The sequence below is a fragment of the Pyxicephalus adspersus genome, chromosome 11 (genome assembly GCF_032062135.1).
Source record: "Pyxicephalus adspersus chromosome 11, UCB_Pads_2.0, whole genome shotgun sequence".
NCBI classification, from domain to species: Eukaryota; Metazoa; Chordata; class Amphibia; order Anura; family Pyxicephalidae; genus Pyxicephalus; species Pyxicephalus adspersus.
In genome coordinates this window covers 3,137,502-3,164,020 of record NC_092868.1, presented here as the reverse complement: position 1 = coordinate 3,164,020, position 26,519 = coordinate 3,137,502, and the positions used below count along the sequence as shown (strand labels likewise).

General features: G+C 41.1%; 1 protein-coding gene across 2 annotated transcripts; it reads left to right on the top strand.

Moving 5' to 3' along the window:
- Positions 1 to 5,355: 5,355 nt before the first annotated feature.
- On the top strand, positions 5,356 to 26,380 carry NPHS1 (NPHS1 adhesion molecule, nephrin). 2 transcript variants are annotated; one of them, XM_072425600.1, is made up of 30 exons: positions 5,356 to 5,951; positions 7,202 to 7,270; positions 8,090 to 8,287; positions 9,445 to 9,567; positions 9,709 to 9,840; positions 11,389 to 11,470; positions 11,901 to 12,004; positions 12,533 to 12,654; positions 13,030 to 13,201; positions 14,169 to 14,326; positions 14,511 to 14,652; positions 14,803 to 14,927; positions 15,922 to 16,087; positions 16,691 to 16,820; positions 16,938 to 17,110; positions 18,045 to 18,185; positions 20,167 to 20,307; positions 20,682 to 20,803; positions 21,051 to 21,216; positions 21,376 to 21,532; positions 22,197 to 22,348; positions 22,545 to 22,656; positions 23,129 to 23,310; positions 24,251 to 24,310; positions 24,399 to 24,521; positions 24,653 to 24,677; positions 24,893 to 25,004; positions 25,081 to 25,195; positions 25,972 to 26,078; positions 26,157 to 26,380. In XM_072425600.1, the coding sequence occupies exons 2-30, from the start codon at positions 7,225 to 7,227 to the stop codon at positions 26,280 to 26,282; spliced, it is 3,714 nt and encodes a 1,237-aa protein (XP_072281701.1). In that variant the 5' UTR covers positions 5,356 to 5,951; positions 7,202 to 7,224; the 3' UTR covers positions 26,283 to 26,380. The 2 variants fall into 2 exon arrangements, with proteins under 2 accessions (XP_072281701.1, XP_072281700.1); XM_072425599.1 differs by having other exon boundaries at positions 26,154 to 26,380.
- The last annotated feature ends 139 nt before the right edge of the window (positions 26,381 to 26,519 follow it).

The window sequence follows — 26,519 nt, the reverse complement described above, 5'->3', positions numbered from 1 at the left end:
GCCATCCAAAAGGCTGACGCTACCTGCGAAATGGCAAACGCCTTCAGGTGAATCACGGCGCTGCATCAAGGTAACAAACGCATCTCCAAGGGTTTGTGGCAGCTTTTATATATAGACCCAGCATGTATTTTCTGCCACAAACAGCTTGTGTTATTCTCGGGCTGCGATCAGATAAACACGGCACTGTCGCATATTTTAGCACCTTGACACGCGGAAGTTTTGTTTTCCTGTCCCGCTGTTTCCACCCACCGCATGGGAAGAAAAGCGCCTGGTGATAGAGGAGATCGAAGACTATTTAAAGACCAATTTCTAATTTTATTCTGGAGGTTAGAACCCCTTTAAGGCTACCCTTGGCAGAGAACAGCACCTGCAGTAAATCAGAAGAACAGGGACATTGGCTAGCGCCATGCATGTACCTGTCACCTGGCAATGGAGAATGCCAGTATAGGCAATGCCAAGGGGGGCTTATTGTGTGCCTATTGCAATCCTTATCAAAATCAACTGGGGCCCTATTGCCCAGGACCCCATCTGCCTGATTTACCTTGAGCCCCTTTCAGGTTTATATTTCATCTGTGTCCCCATTGGGGAGATTCAGCTATTCCTGTAAGGCTCTGCATATTAAACCTGTCCAGGTCCAATCAGATTGGGCAATTATTGCATATTTCCTTTAGATTCCTATCCATTGGACAATGAGTATGCCAACCTGCTTGTAGAGCGCCACCTACTGGCCCAAATTTGATAGATAGTCTATTGCATAGGATCTGGGTCCCTCAAGCCTTATCTATGAGCAATGGGAATGTCTTGGGGCCACCAGGTGATTCATTTGCATGGCTCCAAATACTGCCCCCCATTGGACAGGTGGTCCATTGCATAGGATGTGGGTCCCTCAAGCCTTATCTATGAGAAATGGGAATGTCTTTGGGCCAACAGGTAATCCATTTGCAGAGATCAAAATACCCCCCCATTGGACAGGTGGTTCATTGCATAGGATGTGGGTCCCTCAAGCCTTATCTATGAGCAATGGGAATGTCTAGGGGCCACCAGGTGATTCATTTGCATGGCTCCAAATACAGCCCCCCACTGGACAGGGGGGGTCATTGCATAGAATCTGAGTCACTCAAGCCTTATCTATGAGCAGTGGGAATGTATTGGTAATCCACTTGCAGAGCTCCATATACTGGCCCCAATTAGACTGCTTTTAGATTTTCACCCAAAATGATTTATTCATATTGGCCAACAATTATCTAGCATGTAAATGTAGCTTAAAGCAAAACTGTAGTTCTGCAAAAAAAAAAAACTTGGTTATTATTGCAGAAGGGACGAGTGATGATGCAAAATATTACACTTGCTTGCCTTCTTTACCAAAACTCATGCATGGCTCAGCATACAATGTTGGGATGTACCGGGTTCCCCCTGGGGCTGCAGGGACAGAATGCACGTCATCCTCACCGGGCCAATCAATAAGTCTGAACATCAGAACCAATAAGAAGAGGAGGAAGATGGCGGCACCTGAAAGTGAGCTGGTACAGGTGAGTGTATTAAGAAACTGGGACCAGGTAGATTATTTTATTGCAGGAGGGACAATTGCATGGTCGCAATATTTTGAAAAAGCATTCAGTTCTGCTTTAGGATTGGTCGTCAATAATATTAATATTATTACACAGTTTTTATATAGCGCCATCATATTACGCAGCGCTGTACAAAGTCCATAGTTATGTGACTAGCTGTCCCTCAAAGGAGCTCACAATCTAATGTCCCTACCATAGTCATATGTCATGTTTATTTATACAACATTTGGCGTGTTAAAAAATTCAGAAACAGAACAGATGTTACATTTCTAATGTTACACCAAAGCCATTTCTCCATTTCCTCCCAAAACAAACATCAGTGACCCCACGGTGACAACCCAAGTCTAAAGTTTCCCCAGAAAACGCCCAATCAATGCAAGGCAATGCAAGAGTTAAATGGGAATCAGCCAGTCGTTCACACAGTTTGGAGTTAATGAAGTCGGTTGGTGTTTGTGCAATTATCCAGCAGTATGTGGGAGAAGGTACGACTCCCTCCATTCACATGACAGATGGGCCAGCATGTGTCAGCAACACAGGAGTGAAAGATTCACAGATCTACAAACTACATTCCTATATGGGGTCTGCTTAGAAAGCAGGTAATCTGACATTCACACAACATTCCCTGTTAGAGAATTTATTACTGCATGGGGGTCTATTAATAAAATGGGGAATATGACATTCACTGAAACATTCCTTAGTTTAGAATTAATGCCATTGAAACACATAAACCTGGAAGGTTCTACATCAGGGAATGTTTAGTGAATTTCAGACTCACTGCTTTAAAAAACAGACCTCCATGGGCTCTAGTTATAAATGATTCCCCTGTAAATTCACTCATACTATTCATTTAATTTAATTTCCTATCGTGACAGCTGTGCAATTTTGATGATTGGCCACTAGATGGCAGGACGAGTCATTGTTTTAATAGGAGACCTGTAGAGAGATAGAACCATCTGTCAGCGAATTTCAGTGGAATAGTATGGGGGAATAATTTATAAATACAGCCCCATGTGTTCTCAATGGCCCTAATGTATTCTCTTGCAGAGAATGTTGGGTGAATGACAGATCCACAGGTTTATAAATAGATCTGCTTGTTTCTCCACCCAGTGATGAAAAAGTTAGACAACAGAATTTTGCAATCTAAAAAGTTAAAAAAAATAGTGAAAAAATGTTGCAATGAGAAGTGGATCATATCTTGGATCAGTAGGAAACCTGAAGACCTCCCCAATGTGGATGAGTGAATAAAAAAATCCAATTTCCCTAATCTTTTTTTGCCTAATTTTTTCTTTTTGAAAAAATACATTGGAATCAATGGGGTCTATTTCTAAAGCAGTGAATCTGACATTCACCAAAAATTCTCTAGTGGAGACTCCTCCTGGCCTTCCTATGTTTCCATTAGATATGAAGTTTCATGATGTGAGATTCACTGCTTTATAAACAGACCCTGATGTGAAAATTGAGGCTGTTTTTACTGTTTTTTAGGATTGTTTTCAAGTTTCACCCATATATTACATACTATATGCATGAATTATTTTTGGGTGATAAAACCCCAAAAAGAAATTTAATGATGAGAAGAGAACCCTATGTTACTAAATTCCTTAATTGTGTGGCCAGAGACCCACAAAAGTGCTTATTCTACTGCCCGATGTACAGGTCTCCACTAGGGGGCGCACTAAATATCAATAAATAATATATGAACCTGTTCTCACATGTATGACTAGGATCAGATTATATCAGATTCTCAAGTATACGATCGACAGATGTAGAAATTTCTTTTCAAGAGGAGTATAAATTTAAGTTCTAGAACTGGACACCCTCAGGGGTGCTGACTCCACTACTTGACATGCAGGTCTCCACCAGGGGGCGCACTAACTAATATATAAACCTGTTCTCACATTTATGGCTAGGAGATTCTGAGAAATACCTTCAAGAGATTTATAAATGTCAGTTCTTGAACTAGAGACCCACAAAAGTGCTGACTCCACTGCTTGACATACAGATCTCCAATAGGGGGCGCACTAAATAATATACGAACATTTTCTTACATGTATGAATAGGATCAGAAAATATCATATTCTCGGATTTACTATTAACAGATGTGTAAATGTCAGTTGTAGGACTAGAGACCAACAAAAGTGCTGACTCTACTGCTTGACATACAGATCTCCAATAGGGGGCGCACTAAATAATATATGAACATATTCTTACATGTATGCCTAGGATCAGAAAATATCATATTCTGGGATTTACTATTAACAGATGTGTAAATGTCAGTTGTAGGACTAGAGACCAACAAAAGTGCTGACTCTACTGCTTGGCATACAGGTCTCCACTAGGGGGCGCACTTAGTAATATATAAATGAGTTCTCAAGTTACAGCAAAAAGTAATTCCTCTCCCTAATAAAAACTAATAAAAAACTGAAATTAAAATATTGTTCCCCATCCGAACACATGAAGCTCTTTTCGTTGTTCCCTGCCATGCCAGCACGGCGGTCACATGACGCCAACCATCCGCCAGATAATACCCCGCTTCTGTTACTTCCCATTGATTCCCATTGCCGATAAGTGAAATTCACTGATAAGGGTATTTTTAATCTGCAGTCAATTAATTAAGACTAATTGGCAGCTGGGAAATCAGCAGAGATAATTGGAAGGCAGAGCGCGGCTGCGTGCGGATGGAACGGCGCGTGCTGAGGTCACAAAGAGGCTGATTAAAAAAAAAAAAGTGATGAATGTGGGGATTCAGTTACATTTTTCTGTACTTAGTGAAAATTCTGGGTGAAACTGTTAATGATCTGTAATCGTTTGTGGATTTATGAGTGGATTCGAAACCGCTCGCTGCGATAATTAGAAAATGGGAGATGCAAAATGATGCCAGGCGGCCGGCCGCAATCGCCGCATAGTTTTGCCAGATGAAATGAATAACTCCATTACTTAAAGTGCATGAAGACTCTAACAATGAACGTCTCGTATTCTCTCCCGGTTGGCTTGTTTATTGCAGCATTGGAAGAAGTCTAGGGGGCCCTAGACAGTTACCTAGTATGGGGCCCAGAAATGGCATCTCTGTCTTGTCACCCTTGGCAGGGAGTGTGTTACTGTCAGGATCGTATCGTAATATATTACATTTTTCAACTTTGAAAACAACCAATCAGGAACCGGCAATTGTAGAATCTCAGCTGCGATATGTGAGATTTTCCATTTAGGGTTTAGAAATACTCTAAACAACCAATCAGTAACTGGCATTTGTAAGAAACTCAATTCATTGGTATATTAATACAGGAATCAGTGGTTGTGCTGGTATTTAGTTGTATTCTCTCCCTGTCAGAGCAGATCTATCAGCCCAATGACAATCTCCGGTGTTTCTATAGACGATGATCTATCTCCAGCCTGAGCTCTAAGTTTGCATTGTGCTGCGGATTTCATTATGTGAAAATCTATACCAGACCCGGGCTTAGAGCAGCAGGAACTTCACAGGCAGCATTTGTTTTAATTTTATTTTATCCTACACTACATACCAATATTTTACATTATATTATTATACTCAGCATTGACAATTGTGTGCACAGATATGAGGGCGATGGAGTGCGCCGACATCCGGGCAGTGATGGGTCACATATTGGCCAGTTGGGTCCTGTCATGTGTAGTGTGTGGGGGGGACGCTGCATGTCCAGGATATTGGAATAATAATGATGCGTCAGTCTAAGAAATGCTGGATAAGACTGACTCCCACCAGAGACAGGGAGGAGAGACAGCAAGGAGAGGAGAGAGGGATAGTGAGAGAGGGACAGAGAGAAGAGGAGAGAGGAAGAGGGGATCAGGGAGAGAATAAAGGAAGAGAGGAAAAGAAATACAGAAAGAGGGGATCAGAGAAAAGGAAAAAGTGATAGGGAGAGAAGAGAGAAGAAAGAAAGAGAGAGGAAGAAGGAGAGAGAGAGAGAGAGAGAGAGAGAGAGAGAGAGAGAGAGAGAAGGAGAGAGAGAGGAGAGAGAGAGAAAAAGAGAAAGAGAGAGAGAGAGAGAGAGAGAGGGGGAGAGGGGTCAGGGAGAGAATAAAGGGAGAGAAAAGGGGTAAAAGAAAAGAAATACAAAAAAAAGATCAGAGAAAAAGTAAAATAGAGATAAAGGAGGAAAAAAAGAGCTCCAATGGTAAATGGTCAAAGGGTAGAGACATCTAGGACAGACTGAAAATATAGAGTAAGGAAGAGAGAGACACAGAGAGAGGAAGGAGAGCATACGAGGAGTCACAGACACTGGGGGGGGGTCACAGCAACACTTCCAGGATACTTTCGGAGGGAGCAATGAACACTGTGAAGTATGACTGTGACGTCTGATCTACTCAACGATTCCTGATAGAAGAACACAGAATTTCTCTTGCACAGATCAGGTAAGTCGTTCTATGGAACCTTTATATTATTTTTATCATGAATTTGTTTCACCTTCTCCGATACATCAATGCTGATGATGACCACCCATCCTGCCGCCATAGACAAGGCTTTCCTGACCTTTATACCATGGGCAAACACGTGAAATAACCTTCAGGTTTCAAGGTTATAGGTATTATAGGGAAGAATGACGCCCTTATCGATGGAATTGGTGTCACTTAGTCTGACCTGAGAGGCACACATTGCTCATCGCTCAAGGAACCTCTATAGGAACCATAGACAGTAGAGAAGCCATTTATCCCTTAAAGTGATGTTCAGGTCTTAAGGAACTTCTTCTAAAACCATAGAAGATCAATGGATAAATGCCCCCCGTACAGATAGCTAAAAGGAGCTTTGCATTCTACCAAGTGGCACAAACCTAGGAGGTCACCATCACATCACCAAAGCTGGAGGAACCTCTACCAATCTCTGGAGTAACCCTGGCTGAGAATGTCTGCAGTAGAAAGAGATTATTTATTCCTGGTCTGGTATGTATGAAATGTATCTCGCTACCTAAACAGGAATGGTTAATATCACATTATTAATATTGGCCAACCTATCGCTGTATAAACTTTATGGGGTAAGTGGCATTAGTTCAGTAAGTCTTTTACTTATGGATTTTACATCTTTAAAGGCATGACAGGGCCTCTTTAAGTTATCTATAGAATAATTAGAATGAGAACAAATGATTCCCAGCAAGAATTCTCCGTCCTCATGCCTGTTGCCTATATTACCAAATTCAACTCAAATTTTCTAAACGAATGGTTCTCTTTGGAAGATCTACAGACCATTAGTAGATGTAGAGGTGTTGGAATGACGTCAGGACACTTCCCATGTTTTATAGAACAATCTATAGATTAATATTGATAAAGAAAGAGATACATTGTAGGTACAAAGTAATGATTGCTGAGAACAGAATACGCCTATGGTCCAAATGACAAGTACCGATGTTTCACCTTCACATTTAAAATGTCCATTGGTGGCACCATGATGGTCCTCTTACTTTCTATCTCCAGGTCCATGACCCTAGTGATGGGTTCTTCTGGTCCTGAGGCTTTTCTATCATTTGCATCATCGGTAGAATAACCATAATCTGTAAATTATGTGATGGTGGAAATGATCGTGGATCTGCAGAATGGACTGAGCCCTCCATATAAGTTATGGTGTTGTAATGTTGGGTTAGTATGTAACTCATGATGTTTCTATGTTTCAGGTGCGTCCTCCTTCTAGTAGAACATGGCTTCTATTCCCATCATACTCATCTGCTTGGGTCTTCTCCAAGGTTTGTGGAATGTCATATCTTTGGAAATGGTATAAGTAGTCAGTGTTGTGTGGGGGGTGCAACTTGTACAATTTATGGGGGTACAGCTGGTATATCGCATGGGGGATGGATGGTATGTACCCCGGACACCATGTATGGGGTACAGCTGGTATGATGTATAGAGGCTCAGCTGATACAAATGTGCGGGAATACATTTTGTATGATGTATGGGGTACAGCTGCTCTAAATGTGTTGGGGTACAAATGGTACGATGTGAGGGCAAAGCTGATGTCAGGTATAGGGATAATGTGATTGGGTTAAATCTACTAGATGTTATAAGGGTACAGCAGGTTTGATGTGTTGGGGTACATCTGATGTCAGGGTACATCCAATACACTGTATAGGGGTATAGCGGTTATGATCTGGGGGGGGGGGGATATATATGTATGATGTATTTTATGGGGGTAACTATGTATATGTATGTTATGATGTCTTAGGGTGCAGCTGGTCAGGGCATGGCTGGTGTGATGTAGGGGGGTATGATGTGTTGGGGTACATCTAGTATGTTATATAGGGTATCTGCTATGATGTGAGTGGGGGAAACCCAGTATGATGTCTATGGGTGCAGCTGGTACAATGTCAGGGCACGGCTGGTGTAATATAGGGGGTATAGCTGGTATGATGTGTTGCGGTACATCCAGTGTTATATGGGTAACAGCAGCTATGATGGGTGCAGCTGCTACAATAGCTAATAAGTTGTAGAAGAGCTTACAGTCTATATACCAGAAAACGGCTGCAGCAGCAGATAGTGAAACCTATACCTGCCACGTTCTCCCCCAGGTGTATCCGCCACACAGCAAGCATTCCGTGTACAACCTGACAATGTAACAGTGGTGCAAGGAACCACCCAGGTGTTCATCTGTGAAGTGGAGCATGCGTCCGGCATGGTACAATGGGTGAAAAATGGGCTTCTACTGGGGCCAGACCGCAGGATCCCCGGATTCCCCCGGTACAGCATGGTCGGAGACCCCAAAAAAGGTGAGCAGTTTTGCTATTTTATATATATATATTATTTTTTATTGCATTTTTTTATTGTTCTATATTATTTCTCTTTATATATATGTATTGATTTATTTCCCAGAATATCATGGGGTTGACCCCTAGTGATAACATAAAAAATAAAAATCATAATGAAATATAAAAACACAATGTATGAGGTTGTAATAGACTGCAGGAAGGGTGCAGCACAAGGAGCATTGATAGTAACTATTCTGCAAATTCTTCATGTAGATTGCACCCTCTAGTGGAATGAAACAACACTGCGCCAATAAAGTCACGGTCAGGTCTCAAATATTATCTTGTTTAAAATGGGAGAAATTAATCACCAAATCAAAAATGGGAATAACTATAGCATTAGAAGACCAAGCAAATTCTATAAGGATCAAAGGCGTGGGGGGAAGGGGGGCTGGTTCCAAGGCTGTCAGGCCACCCAGTAATGTATGCAGCTGGCAAGATCTTAAGGCAAATTTATTTGTATGAAATGGATTGCTATAAAATAGAGATGTGCTTAAAGATATAGATAAAATAGGTAAAGGTACCCTTTATGAGTAGCAAGCTTTAAAATAGGCCCTCATTTATCTCTATAGCTGCAGGCATCGTGGAGAAATTCATTTGCAAAATTTACAAGAGAAACAGCAGAATCCTCAGGTATCAGCACTCTGCTCTTTCCTCTTCTCCATGCCATCTGTTTTGTGTTTTCTGTAGAAATCACTGCTGGGAGGGGAGAGCAAACAAGCTACTAATATATTAGAATTCCCATTGTAAAATTACTGATGAATTGCTCCACATTGGCTGCAGCTACAGAGGTCAGTTTGTTTTAAAGCTTAATTCTGATATTTCTGACATTTGCAGATTCATAGTCTGCCCTTAGTTAATAGTTTTGCTATGATGCCTTATACATAGATACAGCCCTTGATTACAGGGTTGATGAGGATTTGCATTTGTCTTGTGCCGCCTCTCTGTCACCTCCCTTGACTGTTTTCCTAAGCAGCACGCAGCGCCATTAATGCTGTAATATCATTTAAAATCTGATTTCCATCTATAAATATATCTGCGTATCCACAGGAGGCCCACACAGGTGTTTACTGTACTATTAATTATTTCTAACGAGGCCGATCTATTTACTCTTCCTGCAGGGGAGTACAACCTTCGCATCGAGCGCTCTGACCTCTCCGATGATGCACAATACCACTGCCAGGTGGGGAGGTCAGAAGTCAGCCTTGGCATCATCTCCATTACGGCTCTATTAAATGTATTGAGTGAGTATCTGAGCGCCGCTGATTAGAAGACGAGGTCATTATGTATTCTGTATATATGGAAATGCTGTATATCATTTTATTGGTAATTATTTCTATAAATCATGAATGCTAATTGGAACCTTTTCATTTCTCTCCCACCAGTCCCCCCAGAAATGCCGATATTTAGGGATCATGTGGCCGGCAGCACAGTAACCTGGGTCTATGGGGAGGAATATTCGGTAACTTGCAGCACCGAAAATGCCAAACCGGCTGCAGTTCTGGCTATTACCAAAAGTAAGAAGAACCAGATTGGTTAGTTTGGTATTATTTGGTAAAAAGAGGATCCTGTCCATCACTGCTGTTTAATTCTGCAATTATTTAAGCTAAATATTCCATATTAGAATTCCAAATTACTATATTAGAATTCTATAGCCCTTTATGGTCACTTTCTTCATAAACCTAATAAATTTTTCTATTTAAAAATAAAGATCATATCAGAACTGTAAATTCGATAGAATTCTAATTTTCCATTAAAATATTAGTTGATTGTTTTAAAGGTTGAAATGCTGACAGACTGATGATTAAAGGCTTAAAAAATGGCCATAAAATGATACCTACTTAGGAAAAGCTTTGGGCTCTACAAATGATTCCCCTGTCGATTCACCTATAATATTTATTCATTTCCTATTGTGACTGCTGTGCACGTTTCGGGATTGGCCACTAGATGGCAGAATGAGCCATTGTTTTAATAGGAACTGAAGGGGAAGAGAATTGGCCCTCTGTCAGCAAATTTCAGAGGAATTGACTGGGGGAATAATTTATTAATAGAGCCCTTTATGGTCACTTTCTTCATAAACCTAATTAATGGCCATGAGATGTTTCTATAAATAGGAAAATCCAAAGATCAGATCACAAATGTAAAAAAAGTCACCAAAATGGAAAAAAAAATAATCTTGTGGCTTTTAATTTTAAAACATAATTTCCATTTTAAAGGAAAGATTACAGCAACACTTTACCCACCTAATCCCCTTTTTATTACTTTCCGCTTTCATTCTATTACCCAATTTGTGAAGAATTTTAGGATACATTATTGGAAATGTAACATAGCTCCTACAAAAATCATTCCAAAACAAATTCAACATAAAACGTTTATTGTTTCTTTCATAATATTGTGTTTTTATATAAAAATATTATTCCAGCAGTGAATGCTACATTGTTTCACTTTATGCTACAATCTGAAGATAGCATTTCAACATACTTCGCAGGCAGTATAATGATGGCCATGAATGTGGCAATTTGATAAAATCAGTCATTGCTATTTATTATTATTTATTAATAGCTGTCAATTTATTGCCCAGTTGATCAAGGGGCTCTCATAATAAATTATTCCCCTGCCAATTCACTCCTAAAATTTGTTTCTTTCCCATTCATTTCCTATTGTGACAGCTGTGCACTTCTTACAACTGGCCACTAGGTGACAGAACGAGTCATTGTTTTAATAGGAACTGAAATGAGAAATGTTGACCATCAGTCAGCAAAGTTCAGATGAATTGACAGGGGGATCATTTATAAATAGAGCCTTAGAGAAAAAGGGAGAGGGTTCCCTCCAAATCTTAAAAAATTGTTTTATTAAAAATATTTTTTTTTTTCTTGTATAAACAACTGTTATAAACTTAAAAATGTGATGATAGGTCGGCATTAATCAGATCGATTGTGCATGGTAATCCAAATAGTTTCTGGGATCGGTTGCTGTGATCCTCTGCGGCTCAAGAATGGTTAGTTAAGAGGGACTTAAGTGCCACCTAGTGGTAATAAAATTCTGATGCCCCTTTTTATGTGCAGGTGGTGTGGAAGTCACTGCTGAATCCAGTAGTAACAGTCCCGGGTCAGAAGAAAAGCTGGAGAATACAGAGATAACAGCAAAGTGAGTGGCGGCTGTATGGTGAGGACTTTAAAGTGAACCTGTCATTAAAGCAAAATGCTTTATCTTGGTTTGTGAGACGTTATGGTGATAATCTCCATCTCCTACTTACCCATAAGGTTTTTAACTGCAAAGTATCTCAGCCAGGGGTCCTCCAGAGCTTTCTAGGTGCTCCTCCATATTATAAGCCCCGGCTTTGGAATGGGACGTCCAACAAGATAATATAGGTGTGACAGTCTGGTGTCCACAAAATTTGGCCAAATTTTCTACAAAGTTACATAACGATAAGTTATGAGTTAGAATTATTATTATTATTATTATTAAACAGGATTTATATAGCGCCAACATATTACGCAGCGCTGTACATTAAATAGGGCATGTGATCTTAGAGGGCCCTTTAAATAAAGCTGAACTTTTTCTTTTCCTATTACAGAATAACTCCACAGAGCACAGATAACGGAAACCTCCTGGTCTGCTCTGCCACCAATGCGGCTCTTCAGGCACCATTGACCGTGAGCTTCACCATGAATGTGCTATGTGAGAATATACGATACTGGTTCCATATATCATCACAATACCCACCATTCCTGCTGGCATGTAAAACTTGGCACGGGGCAGGATCGGGGGTGGAGATAGGGAGGTCCTCAGCCAACAGGGATCCCCATAGAAGCACCGAGCCATTTTTTGGAACAAGAGCAGATCCAAGATTGGTGAAAAGAGCTTTCCTAAATCTCAAAAGCTATTTATTGTCCACGCTTTAAAAATCTTTTCATTTTGGTTTCTCCATTACCCGTAATTTGATGAAAATTTTGCCAAAATTTTGGAAAAATTATTATCCCCAGTCTTGAGGGATGTAAAAGGGTTTTTTTTTTTTTTGATCACATGGTGAAAATACAAGTTGGCTGCTAATTCCTCTAACCCATTGGCTCCAGTTCCGTCCACATATGCCACCGGTTCACATACAGTATGGTTGCTTGCCATGCATATACAATTTTTATGAGCTCATTGTAGTTTTTGCTGTATGTTCTGCATATTTCTTACTTTCAGCTCTGTAACTCTCTGCAGTTCCCCCCAATACCCCGACCATTGATGGCTACGAGGGACCCTCCGTAAAAGCAGATGAAACATTAAAACTGACTTGCCTATCTACGAGTGGGAATCCTTTGGCGACTCTGCAGTGGCTAAAGGTTGGTTTTCGAAGACAAATTTTTGCACCAAAAATAAATAAATAAATAAATGATTCCCCAGACAATTCTTTTGAAATTTGCTGACAAATGGTTGAATATCTCTACAGGTCTCCTATTAAAACAATGATTCATTCTGCCACCTAGTGGCCAATCATCATATGTGCACAACTGTCACAATAGGAAATGAATAGAAAATTTTATAAATAAATGTGTAAATATCAATAAATAATTTATAAATAGAGCCCCAAGTATAAATAAAGACGATTGGTACATTTGGATGGAGAGGTAGGAGGCTTGAACCCCTTTCAAGTTGGTATTGCCCAAAGGCAGACATTTTTAGAGCACCACTTTTGTCACCATGTCTCTCTCTTCTAGAATGAGGAGGTGGTGTACACACGTTGGGAGACTGATTCTAAGAAGAGGTTATCGAGGAGTCAACTGACCCTAAATGTCAAGGCGGAACATAATAATGCCATCATAAGCTGCGAGGCCGTCAATCATGTGACGCCAATGGTCCTTCGGAGCAGCATTACGCTGAATGTCGTGTGTAAGTGATCGGCAGGTCAAGTAGGTACATAGACTTGTTCCAAGGTCAAGACCAAGCACTATTCACCCAACAACCAAGTTACCTCTCTATCATTGAAATTCCAAATGGTAGACCTCTGCTGTCCATGGAAGTTCTGGCATTAGAATGGAGGGTTTGGGGTGGATTAGTTCCAGGACGGGGTGATACTTATGGATTAGCGTCTCATGGATCCAATGAGAAAGCTACATGTAAAAGCCGGGGGGGGGGGGGATAATGGAGACAAAATGTCATAGTCATGGATGGGCCAAAACTACAAAAAATGGGGGGCAGAGGCTGATGAGGGGAAGTGAAGAAAGATTCCTAAAGTTCAAATTGTTAACAAGCGCAGAGTAAAGTAACGTTGTAGGAACTTGTCCTCCCAAGGCGATCAGATCAGGTGTCGTAGAGTTGAGGAATCCGTTTATCTTGCACAAAAGTCCGGGTCAACATCTGTTCTCTTCGATTGTGCAATGGATTGCTTTGCAGCAGTGAGAAGTTGGGTCAGCAGGTAAAATTGATGGTTAGAGAATTTGGTCGATGGTTGAGGAGTTCTATCCTGGGATCCCTACGGACTGATCTGGGGAGTAAAGAACTTAGATCTAAAAGCGGCCACGATTGAGCATTGCCACCATATAGGTAGAAATGAGCCAGGATGGGGGTACCCGTGGAAACATAAAGGGTAGCAATTTGGAGAGAATTTGAAAGGTTGGTTGGAGATACCACCTGGATAGTCATTTGACATTTTTTTTCCAGGGCACTCACATTGTCTAGCAAGTTTTGGAACTTGTCTAAATTTGTTGCCTTAAATCTGCAGAGAATGAAGTTTCTAAGTCACTCTCCTACCTGGAGACATAGGAAGGTCGTACCTTTTTATAAGGGAGTTGATGTTACACAGAGAACACAAAGCTGAAGCATACAAAATGTCCATATCTGTTCCTTTTTCCTGCAGTTCTTCCCACTAAAGTGACCATCTTGGGCTCCACCAGTGGTGCAGAGAACACAAGTCTTTCACTGTCATGCTTTACAGCTTCCAGCAACCCCCCTGTCTACATCCGCTGGTGGCTGGGACCGGTGGAGCTGGGGGATGCGGTGGTCACCATAACCGATGTAAGTGCCAACCAGAATGCTGTCCATAGAATCCACAGAATTCCGTAGAATTGGCAATGCCAATGTCAAATTCCTACTTTATGAAATATTATATGACCTTGTATTCTTCTGCAAAACAATATGATGATAGAGATGGAAGTAGCAGTTTTTCTTCTTAATAAAGAAACTTTTTTCCCCCCCATAGTCTGACCATGGTGGGAAGGTGACCATGTCCAATATCACCACCGTAGTGCAGAGAGAACATAATGGAATGCAGCTGACATGTGAAGCCTTCAATGAAGCCATTCTGTACACCAAAGCCAACAGTGTTCAGCTAAGCGTGCAGTGTGAGTAACAAGTGACCGTGAGAACTTCTGGAATCCAAAGCTCTATTTATGTTTGCCTGCCATCTTTTGTTCCTTTGACCATAACTTGTCTATTTGTTTTTTTTTTTACCCAATTTATTTGTTGGGTTGAATTTGTGCCCTGTTCTTCAGATCCTCCACAAAAAATATGGATAGAGGCTCCTCCCCTGGACATGCGGTTCCGCGCCGGTACTCGTGTCAAGCTGACCTGTTTTTCCAGTGGAGGACATCCAGCACCGAGACTCATTTGGCTGAAGGTAAGCAACATTCTTCTACTTGGAATGCTGAAAATATCAGGCACTGCCAACAACGCTTGTACAAGATGGAGCAAATCCATCACTAGACCTGGTCTATTCTTCAAATCAACCCTCGCCATGTACAGAATGGCCAGCGTATATTACCAACACAATACTCTACTTTGTCCTACGTTACTTTGTCCTTCAGTCCTGTCTAACATGGAGGTCTTCATCAATGACACCCTTCATCACCTTTATATTTTAACCCCATTTAGGAGGATATATGAGTATCTCTTACATATTAAGCCCATGTTACCCCCCCCACCTTATGTAGCCCTGAATGATCCAGTCACTGCCCAATATTTGCATTACAATACAAAAAGAAAAACAGGAACTTTTTAGGGCACTTTTTCAATGCTCAATTAATTTCAACATACCAAATAATATTATAAAATAACAATGTTTTGTTCATCATAAATATATTAAATACACTTTAAAAACAGATAGTAAAGTGATTTCAAATGCTATTCTCAATAATCGCTCGACGCGTTCATATGCAGAGTCCATTTCATCAGGAACCAAATTGAGATCTATGAACCATATACATAAACATAATTAATTGAAATTAGCATACTTACAATAAAAAATACAATACTGCAATAACAAATAAACATTAATTAATAAATTACTCAGAGATCAACCAATACTTCTCATAGGAAAAACAGTCCCTTCAAAAGGACAGCTATAAGTAGTGTTATTAATTGCATTAGGTCCTAGCAATGGTTTCTCCAGCCCAACACCTAATACAATTCCAATATTTGCATTAGGTCAAGATCTTTACCTACGTTTATTGATCACAGAGATCTTGGAACCCATGGCATTATATTCTCATCTGCAAAATGATATAATGATAAAGCTGGAAGACTGAATGATGAGTTGTCTTTCCAGACGACACCCTTCTGTAATATTTTATGGTGAAAATGGATCATAAATGCTCCATGATGTCTTCATTCAGGACAAGAGGACAGTGACGGATGGAAGACAGATAACTGCCGGGAAAATTGTCTCCCGGGAGATCAACCTAGAAACCGTTCCAAGTGATAACCAAGCCACGTACCGCTGCAATGCCACCAACGATGGAAAGACAATACTATCGGCAACCACTAAGCTCCATATCCAGTGTAAGTGACCAATCTCCGTCTAATGATCCAATCACGGTGGACTATATGGCCAATTGTTTGTGGTCATCTGTCCATCACACCTACAGACAAAAGTAGGAAGACCTCCACATATGCCACAGCATACCAAAACTTTTTACATTGTGGTTATAGATTGGGGGTGGTTCTTATCTGTTCCACCATGACTGTACCCACGGGCACAGAGCCACCTCCAAGAATGATATGGTTTGATGAGATTGGGGTGGTGGAACACAAGTGAACCATGAGTTCAACCCTACTGAACGCCATGTTCAAATATTCATTTGGCTGAATGGGCAAAAATCTCCACAGTCACCCTATATGTGACCTTCTCAGAAGAGTGGAGGGTCAACTCCAAAAAATCGTGCAAAAAAAGTTTAACAAATTGGGTTTGATGGCCCAGTTTTGAAGGTGCCCTCAAACTTTGAAATCCACACCAAAGAAATCACCACCAAGGCTTTAGAATTTCACCAAAGGGTTGATTGGTTTACCATTCTTATCCAGGCAATCACAATGACCCCTTCAGTGGTATGAAACGTCCATACACGACTAGTTATCTGAGATCACAGCATGTTTTTCTACTTTCAGTTCCGCCTATAGATGTGAAAATCGTCAACGAGCCCAAAGCCTACAAACGTGGTAGTGACATCACCCTGGAGTGCAGAAGTGGCAGCAGCAACCCCGAGTCCACCATAACATGGGTGAAGCAAGGAGTCATGTGAGTTACACCAAGCTAAGCGCGTTCTAGAAGTTTCTTTCAGTTTTGTATTGGCCCTCCATTGTACCAGTGCCAAGAATCATGGCTGCCACACATTAACCAAACCTCTGCCTGCAGTTTGAAGGGGAAGGACCTGGGGGTGAGAAACGCTGAATATGGCGGAAAGTCGACCACCAGCAGAGTCACTCTGAGCTTGTCCTCTGCGGATAATGGAAAACGAGTGGCGTGCGAGGCTTACAGCAATGTTCTGAAAGAAGGAGTCAACACGTTCTACAAGCTCAATGTCCTATGTAAGTGGGATTTTATAATCTATTTTGAATGTTTTTAACTTCCTATGTGTGCTAAGTGCCAAAACTGTAAATCTCTATCCAATTTTACAAGCCGTACCAGTCCTCATCACCCGATCCTATACTAAGCAATAGAGCTAGGACAGGGCTGTGATTGGCTAGTGAAGGAGCAGCAGCTTATTCATAGGTCATCTTTGTGTTTTCTATTCTATTCAGCATTTATTAGACTTTCAGCATTAGTACAAGGGAAGGCTTTCACAACATTTTTTACATAGGGTAACCCTTGAAATTACTTTTAGGTCTTAGGGAATCCTGGCTATAATGACTATATCCATATATCACAATACATTAGTGTGATAGTCAATGGGAAATAAGCCAAAAAGATCATTGGTGTCACTTAAACTTTACAACTTAAAATTTACTTAAAATTTACAAGGATAAAATGATATAAATCATAATATTTATCTGTAAAGTCATAATATCATTTATTTATACATCCTTATTCTTTGTCTTTTGTGATAGCTGTGCAAGTTTGATGGTTGGCCACTAGGTGGCAAAACGAGTCATTGTTTTAATAGGAGACCTGTAGAAAAAAAACAGAATTTTCCATTTTCAGAGATTTTGTTTGGGGGAATAATTAATAAATAGGAACCCTTTGTGTTTTGTTATTTTGTAATCTTTTCAGACTATTGCTAAATATACTAAATTAATTTTTAAATATTTCATAGCTAAAAATAATTCTAAATATTGCTGACTTTTTGCTTTGTCTGTGACATTCTATTAGGCTCAAGGGTTCGAGAAATTTATTTTTGCCTGAATTATTTTTATATACATTTACACTGTTAATAAACATGTTAATATTCATTTGGCATGCAATCATTTCCTTTGCTGATCAGTGAGTAGGAAAATCACACTGTTACCGATCTCCCTGTTTCAGTTCCACCGGAGTTCACCGACGATCAGCCAAACGTTGTGCAGGCGGTGGAACATGGCGCTGCTCTTATCCCGGTGCACATCAGGGCCAACCCAGCCGAGGTCACCTACACCTGGACAAAGCGGGGAGAAACACTTAACAGAGGTGAGTTATTGAAGTGCTTCATTTATTATTACTATTAATAATAGTATTATTACTAATATTATTAAACAGGATTTATATAGCACCAATATTTTACGCAGGGCTGTACATTAAATAGGGGTTGCAAATGACAGACAGTGACACATAAGGAAGAGAGGACCCTGACCCTAAGAGCTTATAATCTAGGAGGCGGGGGAAGTATCACACAATAGGAGGGGGAAATGAAATGGTTGGAAGTAGTGAGGGTTTAGGACAGAAAAAGATAGGTAGGTGAGGTTAAAGCGTTGGGTTTTGATGGCTCTTTTAAATGAGCAGAAAGTAGGCGTAACCCGAATAGGATGAGGAGACCATTCTAGAGAATCGGGGCATCTCTAGAAAAGTCTTGGAGCCGTGCGTGTGATGAGGTTATGAGTGAGGAAGTCATTAGTAGGTCATTGGAGGAGCGGAGAGAGCGGCTGGGGGGGGTGTATTTTTTTATGAGGGCGGAAAGTAAGTTGGACAATAACTGTGGAGGTATTTGAAGGCAATTTTCATAGCTACAGTTTGTTGGATGTTTCCTGTTAAAACAGTTATTCCTTCTGCCATCTAGTGGCCACTTGTCAAAGTGCACAGCTGTCACAAGTAAATCCTATCTGTATAAACAAAAATTATGAACATTGACAGGGGACTCATTTATAGACTATATTGGGTCTGACTTCCTAAAACTCTCCAAGACTGGAGAATATAGACTATGATAGAAAAACCTAATGAACAAATAAAGATATTCAGCACTAATTAATAAATCAGACCCAATAAGGAGCAATGAGCAGTGTAAGCTTTGGAGCTTATCCTGTAATATGATTCCAATAAAAATCAGTGCAGCATTTCCAGGAGCCAACAAGACACAACATGCTCAAGCAATGGACTGCTGCTATTTTATAATGTCCTGCGGGCATCAATGATCCAGATATCATTTTCCATTAAGCTCATAATATAATTTTTAATGGTGTTTATAATTTTTTTTTTTTTATTGTCTGAAGCTACAGCAGCATCTGTACAGAAATATTGAATTATTACCCAGCAGGGATGCCTAAACTTACTTATACAACAGCAAATAAACTGTTACCTTGCTGTTTTGTGTTAACGTACACGAAACTGCTTCATTATTCCTTGAGAATTAAACAAGAGCAGCGTTATTGTTCTTTCATACATTATTTAAATGTTCTGAAAACCCTATTTGTAATACAATCTCATTGCAATGTATAGCCTGAAGGTATTATTGCTGGAGCTAATGGAGATGAATGAAATGAGCTGAATGCAGGCTGCAGAGAGCAACAGTGACACCTTGAGGTTAACAAGAAGTAATACAAGTGAATATAGGGTCTAATTTATAAAGCTCTCCAAGGCTGGGGAGGATACACTTTCACCAATGAAGCTGGGTGATCCAGCATACCTTGAATGGATCTAGTCCAGGATTCAAAACATATGCTACCAAATAGAAAATTACTTTGAAGAGACCCATTCAAGGTTCGCTGGATCACCATCAGAGAGCTTTTTTAAATCTGGCCCATAGTGGGAGATATATAAAGTGCCATTGCTGCTCTGGTTCTAAAAAATGCTGATTGCCTGGTTGGTGTTCTGATCTTCAGCCTGTACTACTTTCTGAATATCTGGCTTTTGTGTTGTGCTGCAATTTGCATGCATATTTCAGGTGCAGAATGACGGAGGATGTTGGTGCTATATGATTGAAAAAAATTTTTTAAGGCTGTATTTATAAATAACTCCCCTGTCAATTCATCTGAAATTCACTAACTGATGGCTGACTCTCTCCACACTTCTCCTTTCAGTTCCTATTAAAACAATTACTCATTCTGCCATCTAGTGACCAATTTGAAAATTGCACATGCTATCAGTATAAATGAAAATTATGATTGACTCTAGAGTGAATTGACAGGGTGATCATTTAATAAAGATTCACAGTCTTATTCTTCTTATCTCCGCCCAGAGGGAGCTTACAGGCATCACTTGCGTGGAGCCGGCGCTCTGGAAATTTGGAATGTGAGCCGTGCAGATTCTGGGGACTATACTGTGACCTGCGAGAACACAGAAGGGAAAAACAGCACGATGGTGACTCTGGATGTACATTGTAAGTACCTACCTGCTATATGGAGAGCAATGATCTCTTATTACTTTGGGGGTGATTTATCAAAGATAATATATAGGCTGTTCACTTAGCAAAGGGAATTGGCACCTTGCAAGGAAAATTTCACTTTGCTTGGTGAATATGGTAAAAGATCCCCCAATTACGTGCAAGAAAATCTACAAATAAGATTTTTGCTTGCATGTGATTGGATGGCTGATGTCAGCAGAGATCCATCTCATTCTTTAAGCTAAGTGAAGAATTTCTTGCAAGGTGGTATTTCACTTTGCTAAGTGAACAACCCAAAGTAAGCCAATTCCAATGTCCCAATTACAGAGTAAGCCTGATGAATGCAGAATAATCTTCTGTCTCTTTTGCAGATTCTCCGACTATTCGTAGTCTTGGGGACCCCACAGAGGTGGATTTGGGGGGCAGAGCAGAGATTGTGTGCACAGCTGATGCCAATCCGGCCACAGACAGCATGTTCCAATGGAGGTGGTTGGTGAGCGGCATTTTCTTTGTTTTATCCACTTCCTTGGGGGGTGCAGATGAGAAAGTGGAGTGTGTGGTGTGAATCATTCATGTTAAAGTGTGAATATATAAAAAATCATAAAAGGTGTGAAACAGGTGATGCAAGGATAAAATAAAAACCCTCTGGCCAAATGCTATACTCCTCTGTATCTCTATATAAAGAAATTTACCTGGAAATTGACGCAAAAATTGAGTGCCGCTCTGTTACCTGTTGGCAGGGGGATGAAGAACGGGATTTGTCTGATCTGGAGCGGCAGGTTGAAGGTCACACCGGACGTCTGATTATCAATGAGGCTAAGAGGTCAGACGCCGGACGTTACGAGTGCATGGTGGATAACGGGGTCCCTCCAGCCGTGAAGGCCGACGCTCGTTTGATTGTGCGCTGTAAGAAGATTTTCATTATATTGTTATCTGCATGACTATGCCATCTTCACCTGAACCAATGCTGCATTCATTTAACAATGAACAAGGAGCTGAATAATTTGTTTCTTTCAAATCTGCTTGGAATTCAGCCTAAAATGCATTTTTTTCTTTTTCCTGCAGTTAAGCCAGAGATACAGAAGGGGGTGCACCTGAGCAAGGTGGCTGTGGCAGGAGATGGGAAGACCTCCACAGGCCTGGTCTGCAAAGCTGAGGGTATACCAACGGTGTCATTCAGCTGGGCAAAAAACGGCGTGACTTTGGATTTCAAGAATCCCAGGTATCCGTCATGTGACCTTGTTTTACTTTTAGGTTGGTTGCTCCTCAGGGGAGGTCTCTGCATGTGTTTGCAGCTCCACCTAATGCCATTACTATGTACTGCCACAGCCATCAGTTTGACTGCCTCATTATGCACCTTTATTAGGGGTGGGATCAGTGCTTTTGGAGTGGGGATGAATCATTTTGCTTTTTTTTCTATATATTTATGTTTGAGGTGCCATGGAGTGAATTCTTCTAAGTCTCCGTCATTCCCAAACTGAATTTCCAGAACAAAACACACTAAGGGCTCTACTAAATTATCGCCCCAGTCAATCCCTCTGAAATTAGCTGACAGATGGTCAGGTCTCTCTACAGGTCTCCTAATAAAACAATGACTCGTTACGCCACCTAGTGGCCGGTTGTCAAAAGTGCGCAGGTATCACAATGAAACGAATAAGAAAGAAACAGATTTAATGAACCAATTGACAGGGGAATAATTTGGAAATAGAGCCCAAAGTGTGTAAATGACACCTTCAGATTTTGAGCTCTGATAACAACAAGAACCTTTTTTTTTTAAAGGATTTTGTCCTTCAGATTTGCTGTGTGAGTTAATCTTTCAATCTGATTCCAAAACCTACCACCTTAATGTTTAGCCCTCATCACCATGATGCTGGTGTCTCTTTTAGGTACTCGGTCCAGACGTCCCATGAGCAGTGGATTCACACCAGCACTCTGATCATTGCTAACGTCAGTGCGGTGCACGACTATGCCATCTTCACCTGCACAGCGACCAATGCTCTAGGATTGGACATCTTCTCTATACATCTCGTCAGCACCAGTAAGGCTAATTCTATCCAACCAGTCTACAGAAGTCATATGATACAGTACCATGTTCAATATTGCTTTTGGAGGCCTTGTAGCATGTTGGTTTGTCATATTCAGCCATATTTATTACACATGCAGGTTCTGATTCCTGCTTTCTAGTGCTGTACAGTGGAATTCAGCTTTGACGTCTGTCTTCTTCTGTTATCCAGGCCGACCAGATCCTCCATCCGATCTGAAAGTCCTCAGTTATACCTATAATTCTGCTACTCTGGGGTGGAATGCTGGGTTTGATGGTGGACTGGAGCAGAAGTTCCGAGTCAGGTGAGTTATGAATAAAATGAAGCTGACATATCAAAGGACCATCCTATGATGGGTGATGGAGGATGCTACAGGTGGGGTTGGAGCACCCCAGGCTGGGCAGGAACCAGCTTTACAATGGACATGGGTACAGCAGAGCAGATGATGAGGTTCTCCGTACAACACCTGTAGCTCAAATATTACTTTGGAGTGGAATGGGGACTGGGTGAACTATTCTATATGATGGAGGGGTTGGAGCTCCCTAAACTGGGAAGGAACCAAATACATGATGGGCATGAGCACAGGAGACCAGATAAGGAGTATTCTCCATACAACAGTTGTAGCTGAAATATTACTTTGGGGTGGACGTACCTTTCAAGTCATTGACATGCCTTTGGGGGGAAGAGAAGGGAGGAGCTTTCTTTGGACCTTTTATTAGGGAGGTCACAGAACCAATTACCACCATCTTTTTCTTTTTGATTGCATTTTATTTTAGGTATCGTTGGAGCGGAGTGGACAGTTACATGTATGTAGACGTCTTCCCACCACAGTCCACGGTATTCACTATTACGGGACTAAAGGGAGGCACCGCCTATAACTTCTCAGTCAATGCCATTAATGTGTTGGGAGACAGTGACTACGCAGATGGAGATGCTGTCATTACAATCACCACAAAAGGTTACCTATGGAGTGGGGTGTAGTGGAGGGCATTACATAGGTTTGAAAAGTCCATCATGTTCAACCAATACAAAGGTCTTCACTGCTGCTCCAAAATATTCAAGGAAGGTTCTTTGTGTTTACATTTTGTTGTCCAGGAAGCCAAAGTTTGATTTTACAAGTTAGACAACTAAAAATCGGAACAATACTTATTCTCAGAATAGTTTGACAGATTCTCTTTACTGACCATGTACATAATATTGGCAGGTTGGGTAAACCTACAGCCAAGACCACCATACAGGCAGCTCTTTTAGGAAGAAATACCATCATGGGGTGATTATCTACTTAGTGATTGGATAGCCATTGATGGCTTCCAGGCTAAATGGTAGGCTTCTTTATGAACAGATGTGCCTAGGATAAGTTCCTGGTTGGAACTTTACTCGATCTTCTACTTTTTGACATGCATTGCCACCCACTATATCATCCTTCACCTTGATCACTAAGCCATACCCCCATGAAGAATACTATTATGTTAAAAAAAGTTGGACAAATCAACTTTGATTACCAACATACATAATGGAATGCTTGTCAAGTGTAGGAAATACCACAGTCTGTTATTCCCCTTCTAGATAGTTCATTGGTTGTCTTGGTTAACAGCTATCGTTGTCACTGCTAGTCAGCCAGTGACTTCAGGTTCAATGAAAATCTTCTCCACAGGCAGATGTGCTTGGAAGGTCTTCTTGGTTTTACCTTAACTCAACATTCACCCAGCTACTTGATGCCCTGACACATCACCACAATTTCATGCTCCTCCCCAACTGCTAGGTCACACCACTTCGGAGCCAAATTCTGAAGTGACTCTAAAACTTGGATCAACCATACATATATTGTGAAACCATTAGGTAATGATTGACAGGCTGAATTTTTGGCAATTTCATTAAAAAAGTTATTCTCCATTTAGAGGATTTACAAGTGGAGATCTCAAAACCAGAAGAGCCAACAACGGTTGAACCAAAGGCAGGTAAGGAAACAAATTAGGGTGGGTTGTGAACTTGTGTGACCCTGGGGTGCGCTGTTGTCAGTGCATTAACTTTTCTTTCATTACCCAGATGCCTTTCCGTGGACACCATTTTTGTTTGCCGCTATGGGAGGAGGAGGGGCTCTGCTTATCATATCTAATGCCGGTCTTGTCTGCTGCTTGGTGAGGAGACACAGGAAGAGAAAGAAAGAAGGTAAATGCCCTAACAGGGGCATCCAACTTCAGGAAACACACTTCACACAATCTCATAAACATCAAATGGATCTTTTTATAATCATGTGTTACATTATAATGTCTAATTTTACTTCTTTTTGTCTTTTACAGGTGAAGCTCTAAAGAAAGATGACAGGTAAGGTCTAGAGTTGTGGCTTAAGTTGGCATGCTGTCATACTGATACATTGGCTTCCATACTTTCTGAGTCACGGACCTAGAAAAAGATGCAGATTTCTGATATTACTTTGACTTGTCTGCGTTGAGACTGAATTGAAGTCATTGGATCAGCATGACAATAGTAGTCGATGACAATAGTAGTTCTTCTATAATGAATTCTCAATTATTGTACAGTATGCCCAAAGGTGCCCTCAATGAGTATGGAGATGGAGAACTGATTAATACTCAAGCCAAGAAGACATTGCTGATTGACAGCGGCTCTGAAACTGGGTCCAGCGTGTACCAGGTGAGATGGACTCTTAGGGGTTGTGAAAGATGATTATGGAAAAGTTTGCTGACCTGGTGTTCGTTGATATCCTCAGGACAGCACATCAGAGTCCGGACTCTACTACTACCCTACGAGGGACTACCAGCCGTCCCTCTCCCCTCACTATGAAAGCGCTGAGAGAGGGGACCCCCATCTCCAAGACTGGAGTGGTAAGTAATAACATCACTACTAATACATGTGAACAGAGAGTTGTCTGTTCCTTGAACTTATGCTTTATAAAAGATCTGTCTATGAAATAATGAGAGTTTCCATCACAAAGCAGTGAATGATTCTGATCTCTCCCCATGAATGTGTAAACTTCTCCAAACATGCAGGACAAACACTGGCCCTCTCTGCTGTTTAGTTTGTTGTCAGTCTGCCTTTAATGCGGTTGTGTTTCCCCTCGTGCTGAAATCATGAGCATTATAGAAGTTGAGCAACACACGCTAAGGGAGACATGGCCACTAGAGGGTGCTACGGCTTGCACGAAGGTGGTGTGAACCCTGAGAAGGGCCAAGGTGTAGAGTCTAAGCAGTAACCAGGTGTTCTCTAGAGCCTCCGATGGTGAGGATGTTGCGCCACTGGTTACTGCCAGGTAGCGGTCCTTGGACACTCCAAGGTGGGCAATAGGAAACACGGTAAAATCAGAAAGCAGAAGGATAGTCGAGGAAGGCCAGGGTTGAGGCAGCCAGCAAGCAAGAGGTTACACTCTAGGGGTTAATTGCCAGGGATACAGGAGACAGACACCTATGACACATGGCCCAATGCGGGAAGAAATTGTAGACGGGTGTATTGTGACCCAACTCTAAAGTAACCACCCAAAAACAGCGGGTGGTTACTGAACAGTGCCCGGTGGTGCAACCGGCTAAAAGGTGCTTGGAAGAACACTGATAAACCAATGTTGTCCATACACGTTTGCACATTTTCTCTCCTTTTGTTGTTTTAGAGGCTGGATATGAAGACTGGTACGGGGACTCAGATGTCCATGAGTACGAAGAGGTACAAGGAATTTACCCTCCATCTTCCAGATCAAGATGGCCACCTGGAGCTACAGTAAGTTCCTTGTTCTCAGGTAATTTAGACACACAATTATGTAACCACAGCCATTAATTTCCCATAATAATCCAGCAGGCCAGTCAAAGAAGAGAAGCACCATGGGAAGGATTCCAGGAGCCAAGTAGAGTCTACGATGAACCTGACTTTATGCCATCCGCAACTTATGAGACGCCTTACGGGGTACAGGGCCATTTGGTGTGACCACTAGAGAGCTTTGGAGGGTTTTCTAACTTGTGAACCGAATAGGAAAATTTTTGTCCTAATAAGGTATATATAATAAAGAAGCGATAGGAACCATCCATTACGTGTGCCTGCATGTTGTTAATTTGATAGAAAAGTGACCCATATTGGATACAACCATAGATCTATGATCAGGACTGAAGACTCTACAGAGACCACCTGACCAACTGATCTTCAAGGAAAACTTGTTACCGAGGC

Coding starts and splice junctions, on each gene's coding strand:
- NPHS1 (XM_072425599.1), top strand. CDS start 7,225: ATGGCTTCTATTCCCATCATACTCATCTGCTTGGGTCTTCTCCAAG. Junction 9,568..9,708: donor GGCTCTATTAAATGTATTGA/GTGAGTATCTGA, acceptor CTCTCCCACCAG/TCCCCCCAGAAATGCCGATA. Junction 17,111..18,044: donor CTACAAGCTCAATGTCCTAT/GTAAGTGGGATT, acceptor TCCCTGTTTCAG/TTCCACCGGAGTTCACCGAC.